This window comes from Cucumis melo, chromosome 10, assembly GCF_025177605.1.
Source record: "Cucumis melo cultivar AY chromosome 10, USDA_Cmelo_AY_1.0, whole genome shotgun sequence".
NCBI lineage: Eukaryota > Viridiplantae > Streptophyta > Magnoliopsida > Cucurbitales > Cucurbitaceae > Cucumis > Cucumis melo.
Window position 1 is genome coordinate 5,920,389 of NC_066866.1, and position 14,982 is coordinate 5,935,370.

The following is a 14,982-nucleotide window of genomic DNA, read 5'->3' on the forward strand; positions in this document are numbered from 1 at the left end:
TCTCTCACTTTCACTTTCATTATATTATATATTTCTCCAATTTTTCTTCTCAACCTCATCTTTTAATTTGATATATATATATATATAGTCTAGTGGTTATTTGAGATTAATCTTCTCGTTATGGTTATCAAGGAAGTGGAGACTTTCTAACCAACATATAACTTTCAAGAAGAAAAATATGAACAAATTAAGATTCAAGTTGTGGAAAATATATATTATTTTAATGCTTGATATATATGTGTATAACCTTAGAAAATGAATAGATAAAATACAAAGGGAATGGTTGAAGGAGTAAGTAAGATCAAGAACCAATGATTGAATAAAGCCAAAGACAACAAGGTCGCATATAGAAAAGATGACATGATTTTGTGGTAGTAATAGAGCCATTGCTTTAAATTATAAAAGGAAATAAAAACAATTATTTGGTTTTGCATGTTGTGGCTTGATTAATTAGATCCTATATATTCTTCAATTTTCTTCTTTCTTCTTTGACTAAAAATATCATTTTGTATCTAAGGGTAAAAATGAAGTAGATTAAGATTCGTAAACATTTTCAATTTTGTGATCATATGATATCGTCTATGAAATATATAAATGTATTGTCTAATGAACATTTATATGTTCAATTTTTAAAAATAATCTAATCTATTCTAGATCGGCATGTTTTAATTTTATATTAAATTAGATTTTAAATTAAATATTCAATTTTATGTTTTAGTAAACTTTTTAATTTCATTTTTAAAAAATGGTCAACTCTTTTAATTAAAAAAAAACCAAGTACTTAATTTGATATTAAAATTAGATTTTTAAGAATTTATTTGATATAAAATCTATGAAAGACAAAAACTTAATTATTCATAACCTTAAGAGTAATTAATTTTATTCTTCATATATATATATATATATAAAAGTTAAATTTGATTTGACATGTAACATGTGATAATAGGTTCATATTTTTCTACCTTTATGTTGAAGCTTTTCACATGTTTAATTTTATTTATATCTTTGGTATGGATATGTCAACCTCAATTAAACATGAGAGTAATTATTGCATTTATATACATATTTTCAAGTATAGGAGAATATGTGAATTTGAACATTTAAAAATTGGTTCTACATCTTTTCTTTTTAAAGATCATTTATGAGCTTAAAAAAACCAACCAACCCTAATAAAGTTAGAGGATAACCAATTTAGGATTGCACAAGAAGTCCCACCCTAAAATCGGAAATAAGAACAAAACAATTCTTCCAATTATAACGCATCCGAACAACTCAAGCCAAGTTAAATTAGAGTAACATTTTACTAATGTCAATCGATAGGATAAGTTTTATTCTTCTAAAAAAAGATTCATACTTCGTAAGTATCCTAACTTGAATTTTATTTAGTAATTAAATTTCTACACGGAAATGAGATAATTTTAACCTTATAACATAATTTCTCTCATCTTAAATTTCTTTATTATCATTTAACAAACAATATTTCAATTCTTCTACCATAGGACTTATTTAATGACTTATTTATGATTGTTTTTCCTTCCTTAATGTTAGGTCTTTTCATATTTTTATTTAATTCAACCAAACTTCTTTAATTGCAAAGATTTTATTTTGTATTCAAACAACTTTCCATTTCCATCATTTTAGTTAATATTTGAATTTTTTTCTTTTTAAATTTTGCTTTTACCATATTTCACTATATATCTTTCTTCAATCCTTGGCCCACGAATTAAAAAAAAAAAAAAATCTTATCCATTTTCTTTAGAATTTTGTAAATAATTTTATTCTTTTTTCAATCCATAACAATTTTCTTTTCTTTATTTCATATTTATAATATTATACTTTAATAAATATAAAAATTCTTAAATATGAAAATGAGACATAATCGAAATACGAAAAATAGAGAAAATATAATATTAAAATAAAATAAAATAATGAATAACGAAAGAAATAATAAATTAGAAAATTCTTTTTAAACTCCACTCCTATATAGTTCATCAATATATATCTCTCTTCCAAAACCCACCAAATACCACTATTTATAGGGAATTTGACGAGCAAGAGATGGAATACCATACCTTTAAGAGTTGATATTTTCAAGATATATGGCATATGAGTTGGATGAGGGAAAAAGTGATACATGAGTATGTATGTTGTCTATTATATTCAACCGATGGAATCCTTCATGCAAATAATAAATGTATATTGAGTATATTTCAACCTGTATCTTGCTGGTTTTTGTGTTCCATTACATACCTTATTTTATTCATCATATTTTATTTTCAAATTATTTCACTATAAGCATAACATATATTCAGTATATTACAAGGTATATCGGAACCATGTTTCTTATGCATGTCATATAACATATACACAAATTAGTATATACCATGTTTTTTGTTCGTCATGTTTCAATATTTGGGGACAATCAATTATATATGCAAAAAGCTAGCTTCTCATCAACTAGGTGGTGATTTGGGAGGGAGACCAACTCAAAATGCAACATCGTTTCCGTTTGTGACCTCCTACACAAAGGTGTCTATGGTAGGCATCTTGAAGAAATTAACATTGAAGAAATTGACACAAAAGAAAGAGATACTCACTTGAAAGAAAGAATCTTTTATCAGGAAAGAATAAGGATGAACACTTTGGAAAGAACATTTTTTTTTATACTCTCAAAATACTCTCATTTTTCACTTAAAGCCTCTCTCTAAGCTTTCTTGTTTTCTTTCTTCACTCTTTAATTTCCTTTCTTACTTACTAGCTTAGTTCACAAATGTGAATCACACCTTTTATTTATACATGGAATCCTTGGAACCAAAGTATAAAGATTTCTCTAACATTCCTTGACCTAAAAAATATAATCTAGGATGTTTCTAAATTTTAAAATATTTATTTACATCTTTTCTATAACATAACTATAAAGAAATCTAATTTACACACTAAAGATATATCATGAGTACTTCAAGATTCTTTTGGACTAGTTAGCGTTGCTATTTTAGAAAGGTACAAATGAAAATCTTTTAAATCTTTCTTTTATATATATATATATATATATATATATATATATATTAAAAAAGTAAAAAATAGGTGAGTTTAGGTTATTAATATAGTTAGACCTATTTAAATAGGCTACTAGGTTAGAAAACCCCTTTTTATTGTTCCTCCAAAACATCAAACATCAACGAACTATTTGGGCTCAAGTTGTTGTTTGAAAATTGAGTCTAAAAGTTATTAACTTTTACTTTATTCAAAATTCTTTACAAAAAAAGAGCAATATTTGAGACAAAACCATGATGTAGAAAACAAATCATATTAAAATAAACACATCCAGACAAATCCAAGGTTTTGATTAGTATTAAATTAGTTTATAAGTAAATTTTTTTCAATGTAGCTTGACAACTTTTGCAGAAAAGAAAGTTCATGTTATTCATTTGTTAGAGATATAAAAGGTAATATATATAGAGTGAAAAATTCAAGTATACCTTTAAAATAGATGTAGAACGCCTTGATTATTATTATTTTTTTAATTTTTTAATTTAGTATTTAACCAATTGAAATATAATCGAATGGGAAGAATATGTCAATGAATTAAATAACAAAAAAATTAAATATTTTTGTAGGAGTGAAAATTCAAGTGTCCAACCTAGCACTGAAAAGGTTAAAAAAGTGTTCTAACAATTAAATATAATGCTTATGTTTGATACAAGGTAGCATAAGTCAAATACTATATTTTTCCATTTAAATAATAGTCATATATAAGTGTAAACGTTGAATATTTGACGTGGGTAAATATTGTTATAAATTTTATGCTAATTGAGTTATGCTTATTTTGGCACATTTTGTTTTAGTAAATTTAATATTATTTATAAATAACTTAATTACAAACTCATTTTCATTTAACATAAGATTACTTATTTATGAATTTTCATTAAAATGAAAAAGAAAACCATTTTGATTAATTATTCCATTTTAAAGATGATGTTGTGTTTGGATGCTCATAACCATAAGAGATTTCAAATCATTAAATTGTTTGTTATCATGTGATTCCAAATCGTGCTTTTTATAGGAAAAAAAATCTATAATCGAATTTGGTATAGCTTTCATAAGATTTGAAGATTGATGATTTATTTAATTTATGCATTTATGAGTGATTGAAGACACCATAGATTTAGCAAAGCTAAGTAGAGTTGTTTAATTCCTCCAAAGTACTCGACTTGTGTTCATGTGATAATGGAGTTACGTTCCACACCAAATTTTGCTCCACCATAGATTTATCATCTTTCCATCGACCAAAATTCTCTTCCCTACCTAGTTTTTTATTGTGTTTTTTTGGGCTTTTACCCTCCCATCTTACATTTTCTTTCCTCCTTAACAAGGATTTTGAATTTTGGTTTTGTTAGATCTGCTATAGTTGCTTGATTAACTGCTTTTATTTTTTAAAATTAGAATGGAAAGTAGATTTTAACTTTGTTTTTTCGGCTAGAACTCTCGAACTTATAATAGTTGTCGAAATTTTAACCCTAGATGGCTTTAAAAGTTTGAAGATATAATTGTACCTACCATTTTATGCTCATGAGTGATTTTTGCTAATTTGTCTTTATTTCAAATATAAGATACTTATTTATTTATTTTTAATCCAAATCATTTTATAAAAATTAGGTAAAACAGTTATTATAAAAAAAATTAAATCTATTCGGTTTTTATAACTATATGACTAAAAAAAATCTCATAGAAAAGAAAAACACGAACATTATTTATCAACTTTAATTTAAAGTTAGATGTTTGATTCTCATTCTCCATAGAAAGATGTATATTAAAAGCTTTTTGAAGGAATTAAAACTCCAAACCTCTTCTTCGTCATGAATGTGATTATAAGCAAGCCAGTAAATAATTATCTTACCAAATATGGATGGTTGTGATTTTATTTATGTTTTATTGCTTTTGAGTGGACCAAAACAAATGGCATTACAAGGTCCCGTTTTTGTGTGAATGTGAATATTTTTTTTTCAAAGTAGAAGATAACAAATAAGTTAATGATTATTCCTCCTATCCTTGTATAACATATCCACTTTTTTAATATTATCTTTTGACTAAAGGTTTATTCATATGAGTTTTTCTTTTAACATAGTAAACAAAATAATTTTTGAATTTCCCTAAAGTACAACTTTTCTTTTACACTTAAATATAATAATTATCAAGTGCAAATTAATTTGCATATATAATAACTATAATTAATTAAGTAGTTTTCTTAAGGACATTATGATTGGTTTTTTCGCTCTCTTCCCATTTCTTGTGTGCATGTGCATGTGAATGCATTGAACAATGTGGATATATTTAGGGGGAGGAAAAAACTTTTTGACAAATTGGTTTAACGTAGGTGAAAAACGAGGGTAAGTTCTTGAGTGAATGATAATCAAAGTAGAGATCAATAGCTAGGATACAATTTGACAAATTGGTTTAACCCTAGGTGATGTGGCTTTTTCAAATTAGTGTAGAATCAACTTTCATATGATTTGTTTCTATTTTAATACATAAATTATATAAATTTTGAATTGTTTTTTTAATGAATTAAAGTTTTGTTTTAGGGAAACACTTAAAAAGAAATTGTTATGGATTCTATTAAAGAGAGTGTGTGTTATTATTATGAGGAAACTAACCACAATATCCAATACTCTTTCACGAACGATCTCCACATAAATAGTAGAGGAGAGCTAAACATGTATCCTAAATGAATCGCTACTAATTTTCTTCATCGAAAATATCGATATTGAACCCATGCAAACGTGAAAATATCGATGAAAAATTAATAACATGAGTAAGGGATTCCTGTCGAGCAACAAAGTTTATTGAATGTAACTAGGTGGTAAGAATCGCTTTTGAGCAAAGTTTTTCAAGGTAACTAGGTGATAAACAAACTCTTTGATTGAGAAGAGATCTTTGTTGTCTTTGCTGATCCATATAACCTACCTCATCATTGGAACACTGAGTTACCATGAAAGTGTTGAGAATATATTTTTAGTGTCAACGACAAGAAATATGATTTTACAAAATAGATTGTTGGAGTGTATTGAGAAGAAACAATGAAGCAGGTACTAGACAATAGGGCGTCTAGAAGTTTGGATGCTTAGTTTAGACACCTAGACTAGAGAACGCCTCACCCATGTTTCCGAGGCGTCTAGAGAGAAATTTTGGATGTTTTTCTTTAATAAAGTTAAATTGTTTTAGAATTTTCAAATGTTTTGAATATTAATTTTGATTCGACAAAAAAAACTTTCCAAATTTCTCGTTGAAACTTCAAAAAGGAAAAATGGTATGGATAATCCCAAATAGGAGGTCAAATTGACATAGGGTTTGAAAACAAAATCATCTCGTTTCTATCTCCCTTCCTCCTTCCTCATTTCTCTCTCTTTTTCTCGCTCTAATATACAATTTTTTTTGTCTTATTCTTCTTTCATTTGGTGTCGACATGGACATTTTCCCTACAATTTTTATGCTCCTATTTTTCTTTTCGCAGTTTTCTACGTTTTGATTTTGGTTTTTTCTTAAATTGTTGACAAAACTTTGAATTTCTATATGTGTTTTCTTCTTTTTCTAAGACCAAGGGGCAAAAGGAAGAAGTGGCCAATGTGAGAGACCAATGAATGAGATTGAGAAGCAAAAGGAAGGAATGAGGAGTTCGAAGACGAAACAAGACCTCCATGAGAGTGTATCGGGCCCTCACGGAGCCTTTGGGGATCAAATAGCACTTTCATACATATGGCTGACAAACTTTTCATTCATCTTTCAAACTTTAGACTAAATTTTAGTTGAGCCCCTTGAATATTGAGTCATTCATACAAACTTTTCACAAAAAAAAAAAAAAAAAAAACTTTCAATTCTATTGGAGGTCTTTTGCTTTCGCATAATTTTTCGAATCACTCTAAAAAAAATTATTTTTTCGATACACAAAGTCTTTTTCATCATTTTGTATAGCTTAAATTAGAATCACTACCATTAAACATAGTTTTGTTTTCCATTACAAAATTGAGATGCTAAAGTAGAAACTACAAAATTGAAAAAAAAAAAGAGGCTTTGAATTGGATGAATTATTCCTAACATAAGTTGACTTACAAAGTTTAATGATAACAATATCTTAAAAAACACCTAGCACTCGTTTGAGGCATGGAGTGGAGTGAGGTGAAATGTACTATAATAGTCCACTTCTTGTTCAAAGTTAGATTTTAGTTTTAGTTAGGGATTAGAATTAGGATTTCAAATTAATAACACTTGTTGCTATTTTTCAACTCTAAGCGGGTATTTGTTTTTGGAGTTGGGAAGTTCGTTGGCCAACTTTCATACACCACTCTTGGTATTGATCATCGTTGTTGAGCAATCTCCGACCACCACTTCTGGCAACCAACTTCGACCATCCCCGCCAACCAAACTTTAGTCACCACCAATCAAATATGATTTTTTTAAAAAAATTAAAACACTTTTAAAAAGAGTTGTCAAACACATTTGTTGTTTTTATTTTAAGAAGTTTTTATCAAAAGTGTAAATAAAAATGCAATTTGCAAAAACTTTTATTTTCTAACCATTCCAAATATTCTCTTACTTTTAATTGTATAATGATTTTTTAAAATTCACTTTCTCATTTTATATTCTTTTTCTTTTAGATTTTTTTGAATTTGTTGTTATTGGTAGTTATTTTTTAAAAATTATTTATCTTCCTTTATTTGTTTAAAATTAACTTTCTTCTATCTGAAAGGTAAGGTAAAATTGATTATTTTTTCAGAATTATAGCAATGATAAATAAAACGATCTAAAAAAGAAAAAAAAGGAAAATAAGAAAATAAGTTTGAAATATTTTTTTCTATGTCATATGGTCAATATTTTAATTATGCAATTATGAGTTATATATTTTATTTTAGAACCGATTTTGTACCTCCAAAATAAGGGAATTTTATAAATGAAAGACATTAATTGTATCTATCACCTATATTTTATACAATGTCTTCCAAAATGACAAAAAAAAGAAAGTTTTTTTTAACCTAAATTAAAATCTAGTTAATTTTGTATAAATCAGTGTAACATGTAGTTTGGATTATATTTTCGAAAAGTAACATTTCATGTATACAATTATTTATACGATAGAAATAAATTAATAATTAATTATACAAAAATTATATACGATCTAAAATAATCTATATTTATTTTACATACTGTTGTGATTCAGACTACATTAAACATTCTAAACATAGACTATAATAACATACAATTGTTATAACCACGTACCATAATAACCTAATATATTTTCCAAACATCCTTTGTATACTACTTAGTATTTAATTGAATATTGAACTTTACCGTTTATCAAATGAGTTATAATATTTAAATTTTGTTGGAATAGGTCCTTCACAAATTCGACCAATTTTGAAGTTACTTGGAATGTAAGAAGTAATATGGAAAAATAGACAAAATTTTGAAAGACATTTGATACTAATTTGCGAAGAAGAAAAGTCCACCAATTTCACTCACATTATCCAACAACCCAAAGGGCCAACACAATTGAAATTTGGTTTCATACTTCACTCGCTCTCTCTCTCTCTAAAATAGAGACAAACAAACAGTCCCCTCTTTCCTCTCCACAACCACTCTCTCTCTCTCTCTCTCTTTCCCTCTCTCTAAAAACTCCTCTGCTCTCACTACTCTCTCTTTTTCACTCACTCACTCCACTCCACTGCTTCTCCTCTTTCATTTGATTCTGTAAGTTTCAAATCTCATCTCTTCATCCCCTTTTCTCTCGCCCCTTTTTTTTTATTTCAATTGCAAACCCTAGAAATCAACCACTTTAATTTGTTCCCCTTTTTTCAAAGTCGTCGCTTTGATTTTTCTTTTTCTTTTTCTAGATTTTCCAGGAGTTAGTTCTATACAGTCAGATTTAATGATTTGCTATTTGTTTGTTCTTCAATCCCTTGCTCGCAATTTGGTATCTGGGTTCTTTGTGATTTCATCTGGGTAGTGGGTACTATGAAATGAATCGTGGGCATTCCTTAATTTAGTTTCTTTAACTGTTTTTAGTTTGCTTATGTTTGTTACTTGATGTTATTGATGTTGATCTGATATGGGTCTGACTGTTTGATATCTTCTTATATGATTTTCAGCCCAATATGTTCAATCTTCTGTTCGGCTGAAATTAAAAAAGTTAAATTAGGGTTTCTATACCTCTTGGGCTTCTTTGAGTTTGTTGTCTGTGGAATTTGGGTGGGCATGGTGGGCTCTGAGGAGGATTCTGGTACTTCTGGGGGTGCAGCGGTGCAGCTCTCTGGCAGTCGGAAATTGTTCTGGCGCTCGGCTTCATGGTCAGCATCACGTTCCTCACTTCACCATCCTGAAGTGAACAGAGAAGGGGGAGACCCCAATGGGAATCTCGGCGATGGTAATGGACCAAGCCGAATTTTTCCTGCTCCTTTAACTCCAAGATCACAGCAGCATTGCAAAGCAAGGTCGTGCTTGCCCCCTTTACAGCCTTTGTCGATTGCTCGGCGAAGCTTGGATGAATGGCCAAAGGCGGGGTCGGATGATATTGGTGAGTGGCCGCAACCTCCTACTCCAAGTGGCAGAGGAAACAACGAGAGGTTGAAACTTGATTTGTCAACAATTCAGAGAATCCCTGATAAGAATTGTGGGTTGGTGAAGAGGGATAAAATTGCTTTCTTTGACAAAGAGTGTTCAAAAGTGGCAGAACATGTATATCTTGGTGGTGATGCGGTTGCTCGAGATAGGGATATACTTAAACAGAATGGAATAACTCATGTATTGAATTGTGTAGGATTCGTTTGCCCGGAGTACTTCAAAGATGATTTTGTGTACAGAACTTTGTGGTTGCAGGATAGCCCATCTGAGGATATTACTAGTATTCTTTATGATGTTTTTGACTACTTCGAAGATGTTAGAGAACAAAATGGAAGGGTTTTTGTTCATTGTTGCCAGGGAGTATCCCGGTCGACGTCCTTGGTGATTGCCTATCTGATGTGGAGAGAAGGGCAGAGTTTTGATGACGCATTTCAATATGTTAAGGCAGCAAGAGGTATTGCCGACCCAAATATGGGTTTTGCTTGTCAGTTATTACAGTGTCAAAAGAGGGTCCATGCGTTCCCTCTTAGTCCAAGTTCACTGTTGAGGATGTACAGAATTGCTCCGCACTCACCGTACGATCCCTTGCATTTGGTCCCCAAAATGTTAAATGATCCTTCGCCCTCTGCTCTTGATTCTAGAGGTGCATTTATCATTCATATACCTTCTGCCATATTTGTTTGGCTTGGTAAAAACTGTGAAGCAATTATGGAAAGAGATGCAAGGGGAGCCGTTGTGCAGATTGTTCGGTACGAGAGAGTGCAAGGGCCTATATATGTAATTAAGGAAGGGGAAGAGCCAACAAACTTTTGGGATTCTTTTGCGAACCTGTTACCTTTAATGGATAAATCTAACAGTAAAATTAATCTTGGGGAATTAAAAGTTAAGCCTTATCCAGGGGAGAGGAAAGTTGATTCCTATGATGTGGATTTTGAAATTTTTCAGAAGGCTATTACTGGTGGTTTTGTTCCTCCATTTCCTTCATCGGAGAATGAGCATGAAACCCATCTTCCTGTTAGAGAAAGCAGTTGGAGTGTGCTTAGACGTAAGTTTGCCTCTGGAAATATGAAAGAGTCTGTATCAGCTCCTCGAGTATCCCTTTCTAGGGTTTATTCAGACTCGTTGATGATGGTGCATTTTTCTGCCAAATCTTCATCACCTTCAGCGTCTTCTCTGTCGTCGTCATCTTCTTCACCTATCTATCTTTCGCCAGACTCCATCTCTTCTGATTCAAGTTCAAGTTCAAGTTCTAGTTCCAAGTATTTTTCAGAATCCTCTTTAGATTCTCCATCTGCTTCTTCACCTTCAGTTTCAGTTTCCTCACTGTCCAGTTTCTCTAACATGTCTCTTGTCTCATCCAATAGTTCCTCAGAACACATGCCCAATGTTCCAGAAACTCGTGATACAGTCCCTTTGGAATCAAGTTCTCGTTCATTTTCATTCCCGTCGAAAAAGTTCTCACCTTCTCTTGCAGAACGTCGTGGTACTGCAAAATCTCTGACATTGCCTACAATGCCTAGTAAAATCAAAGCAACAAATAGTGCCTCAAGGTTTCTCGCTACTCAAGAAGAAGTTAAGAGGAAAAACAAGACTTCTTACCCTCTTAATGTATCAATTAATATGAAAAATGGCTCAGACTCTATGGATAGGATTGAAAATGAACAAACAAGTTCCACTCAGAATTTCAAGAATATTGGAAATAGAATGGAAATAAGGGTAGGTAGTGTGGCCTCGTGCCAGCAGGAAACTAAAGTTGCTGGACAATCTGCTGGTTCATGGAAAAGCTATCCCAAACTTTTTGAAGAAGGCATGGTGTCCACTTTGTCTAATGGGAAGCAAGATGGTGAGTTTGTCCAACCTATGGTATACTGTTGGCCGGAGTTAGAAAAGATTGCAGCTTTTGACACAAGTTACCTCAATTCTAAAGCTGCTGTAGTGATTTTCTCTCCAAGTAGGTATTTAGGCAAGAAGGATGACATGATGCTGTATATTTGGGTAGGAAGTTCTTTTGACCATGATTTATCTCAGGTTCATGTAAAGAGGGATAAGGATAAAGAGTTGGTTGATATAGAAAAGATAGACTGGGTTAAAGTTGGTCAATATGTACTTACGGAAATAGATCTGCCAGAAAATACAGAAATTAAGGTACTTTGGACCTTATTCTCTTGTTTTACTGCTTGGATTACTGATTCTTTTTTGAACTTCTGCCGTTGATCCAGGAAGGAGGAAAAACAATATTGTTTTATTGTTCATTCTTTTAATAAAGAAAATTGTTTTATTGGTCTAAATCTTCAACTACCACAATTTTTATGAGTATGGTGCATATGTTGATTCCTGCTCAATTAAAGTTTTCCCAACTTAAGGTAATAATAATAAAGATTGGAATGAGAGAGTCATAATGGAAATACCTTTAAAAATTGCCTACTGCTATAATTCTATTCATTGGCTGGTTTTCTCCCTAGTTCACCCATAAGATTTTTGTGTCTAATTGGTTAAACTATATTCTTCATGGAATTAGAAATGCTCTGGAGTTATCAAAAGCACCCTCTAAATATAATAGTGACAATGGGCTGTTCTTACTAGCTAATTTTCTTCATGTTATAGATTTAACCTTTGTACTTTGTGATTTTTCTCCATTATATGATGTATGTTCTGATCTTCCCTAATCCCTATAAACTTCTTCTGAAAGCAGATTGTTAAAGAAGGTGAAGAAACAGAGGAATTTCTTGCACGATTGAGTCTGTTGAAGTCTCGCTGCTAATAGACATTTCCTTGATTTGGTAACGAAGGTTATTTGATTGTTGAGCTGGCTTAGCGAGCCATGCAACATAGTCATCAAAGATGAACTCCCCTTACGAATTTAGTGAGGTAAGCATGCTGTACATTGTTTGACTAATATTGATTCTCTGCTGCTGCAATCCTAGCTTTGTTTTCACTTTTCTTCTTTTACTGCTTTTTATATTTTTCAAGACTTAGTGGGTCAATAAGGACATGTAATAAAGAACTTAGAGGGAATGAGTTTCTATATTTAGTGGCCAGCTAACGATGATCAAATATTTTTTGAGTTTTTTTGACATCCCAATGCCGTAGGGTCATATGGGTTGTCTGTGAGATTAGTTAAAGGTGTGCGTAAGTTAGCCTAGACACTCATAGGTTAAATAAAAAAAAGGCTTGCTATTAGGTTGGGCCATGCACTTTATTGAAATGGACTGACCCTGGTCGATGAATTAATCGAGTCTTCTGTTGTAAAGGTCGCATGTGGGTCTATCTGATGATTAATGGTTTTCTTGAGCAGTGAAGCTCGTTATTCCTTGTTTCCAATTGGTTTTGTGTGTGGAAGTTGAAAACTTGAAAAATCTAAACTCTTTTTACATCTTTTTTCCAACTTGAACCAAGCTGTGACATATGACCAATCCAAGGCTTCATTACTTTCTTGTTTTTGAAAATTAAGTTTATAAACATAGCTTCATAAGGAGTTTCTATTTATGAGTTCTTTGTTTTGTTATCTACAGGATGTTTCAAAATTTATGGCTGAGTAAAAATTATGATTGGAATTCGACCAATAATTCAAATATTTTCTTACAAAGATGAAACTGACCATTGTGAGAAAAACAAAAACAAGTATTATTCTCAAAAATCAAATGGCTTCAAAGTCGTTAAATTGGGACACAATCTGTCTGGGCTCTGTAGTGTCATGTTTGTCTATGGACATTACGAAAGCGAGCAACAAAAAACAACAAACCAACAAAGGGGGTCCTCCACAAAAAACTTAAAATAGTTGATATTGAATTACATTATCCTATTTTGTTAGCAGATTCCATGAAAAGCCGAGTTCTGAATGATTTCTTGACATTGGTTGCTGTGTTTGCAGGAGACGCTTGAAAATCCAAGTCGTTTTATAGCAAGTCTTAACAAAGTTGTACAGAGCTGTAACACCCCCACGACGTAATTCAAATTTGATCTTGTAAACAATTTGCTGAAAAGGCCCTTGCCTAGCATATGTTATTGACTTTTTTCTTCTTGATAGGATCAATCAAATCTTTCTTCAACTCCTCTTGGGTTCCATTTCTTTTTTCTCAATCTGCACATTTGTTGAAAAAGAAAATGATGTCCATGAATGGTGAAACCAAAACCCAACGTTCAAGTACCGATGATCACATCTACTAAAAAATGGAATACGATATAAGTTGTCGAAAACTTGCGATGCACAATATTTGTTTACAATTATAGTCAAACCAGGATAATTTATGGCCTATAATAATTTCAAAGTATGCTAAACATTGAATTCTAAAACCTAGATGTAATGAACAAGATCTCCTAGTTTCTTGAAAAAGAAGATATAAACAGAAACTTTTCTTATAACTAATTTTTTGTTAGGAATGGATTGGCTAGTCTCAAGATCTTAGAGAAGACGTATAAGAAAACACGGTCCTTCAACATATCCAAATTTTTGTAGAACTACGTGTTCTTACTAAGTCCAGTTAGATAAAATTATTGAGATTTCATCGAATGAGACCAACCTACATGAAATAACAATGCGAAATATACCGAAAATTTAATAACCAAACAAAACTTAAAATGCATACCAAAGGGTAAAATTTGTTAAGAGTGGAATACCTCTACAAATTGAAGCTTGAGGGTGCACCAAACAAGTTTAAGCACATGAAGATCATTGAATTTTAATGATTTTGAGATCAAAAAATTAAAAACTCGACCGGAATATTGAGGACATAGATTTGCAAACGTGAAGATGAAGGGTTTTTAAAGAAGGGTATTCTTGTAATCGCAAAGTAGCCTCTATTTTAAATTTCAAACGTTTATATTGAAATCTCGAGATCGATCTCAGCCAAGTGAGAAGAAACAGTGCGACGACTTTTCAAAATGTGCTATTTTTGAAATGTGAAATCTAAAATGCAGTTTTGGACAATTTCCATAGACTTGATCATTTTACGTACGTCCATATTTTCCAATTTATTTGTTTATTTATTGCAATATTTATTTATTTCAAAAAAAATTACGCCATTATTTTATTTAGGTTTTTTTTTAAATATAATAAATCGATAAAATATTTATATTGTATAGAACAATTTTGAAAAAGGAAAAAGCTCATAGACCCATAATGTGAAATACCAAAAATACCAAAAATACCCTAGTCAACACATGGATACATGATTAATCGGTCACACGCATGCCATCAATTTTCATTTGGATGACCGTGTACTGTCTAAATGATTGTTCAAATCATGATACACGATCGTCTAGTTCATTTTAAAAACGATACGAAAAAAGTTTCAAAATTTACATGATCAGAAAATAAACTCTAAATGATGGTGAGAAAGCTTTAGACATAAACGATGATATAATAACCTC

The 14,982-nt window shown here is 30.9% G+C and overlaps 1 protein-coding gene across 3 annotated transcripts; it reads left to right on the top strand.

The window, feature by feature from the left end:
• The first annotated feature begins 8,538 nt into the window (after positions 1 to 8,538).
• Positions 8,539 to 13,664, top strand: LOC103500189 (protein-tyrosine-phosphatase MKP1). Of its 3 annotated transcripts, XM_051091355.1 has the most exons (5): positions 8,539 to 8,742; positions 9,141 to 11,563; positions 11,641 to 11,757; positions 12,305 to 12,480; positions 13,484 to 13,664. In XM_051091355.1, the coding sequence occupies exons 2-3, from the start codon at positions 9,247 to 9,249 to the stop codon at positions 11,658 to 11,660; spliced, it is 2,337 nt and encodes a 778-aa protein (XP_050947312.1). In that variant the 5' UTR covers positions 8,539 to 8,742; positions 9,141 to 9,246; the 3' UTR covers positions 11,661 to 11,757; positions 12,305 to 12,480; positions 13,484 to 13,664. The 3 variants fall into 3 exon arrangements, with proteins under 3 accessions (XP_050947312.1, XP_008461631.2, XP_008461630.2); XM_008463409.3 differs by having other exon boundaries at positions 9,141 to 11,757; positions 13,125 to 13,664; XM_008463408.3 differs by having other exon boundaries at positions 9,141 to 11,757.
• The last annotated feature ends 1,318 nt before the right edge of the window (positions 13,665 to 14,982 follow it).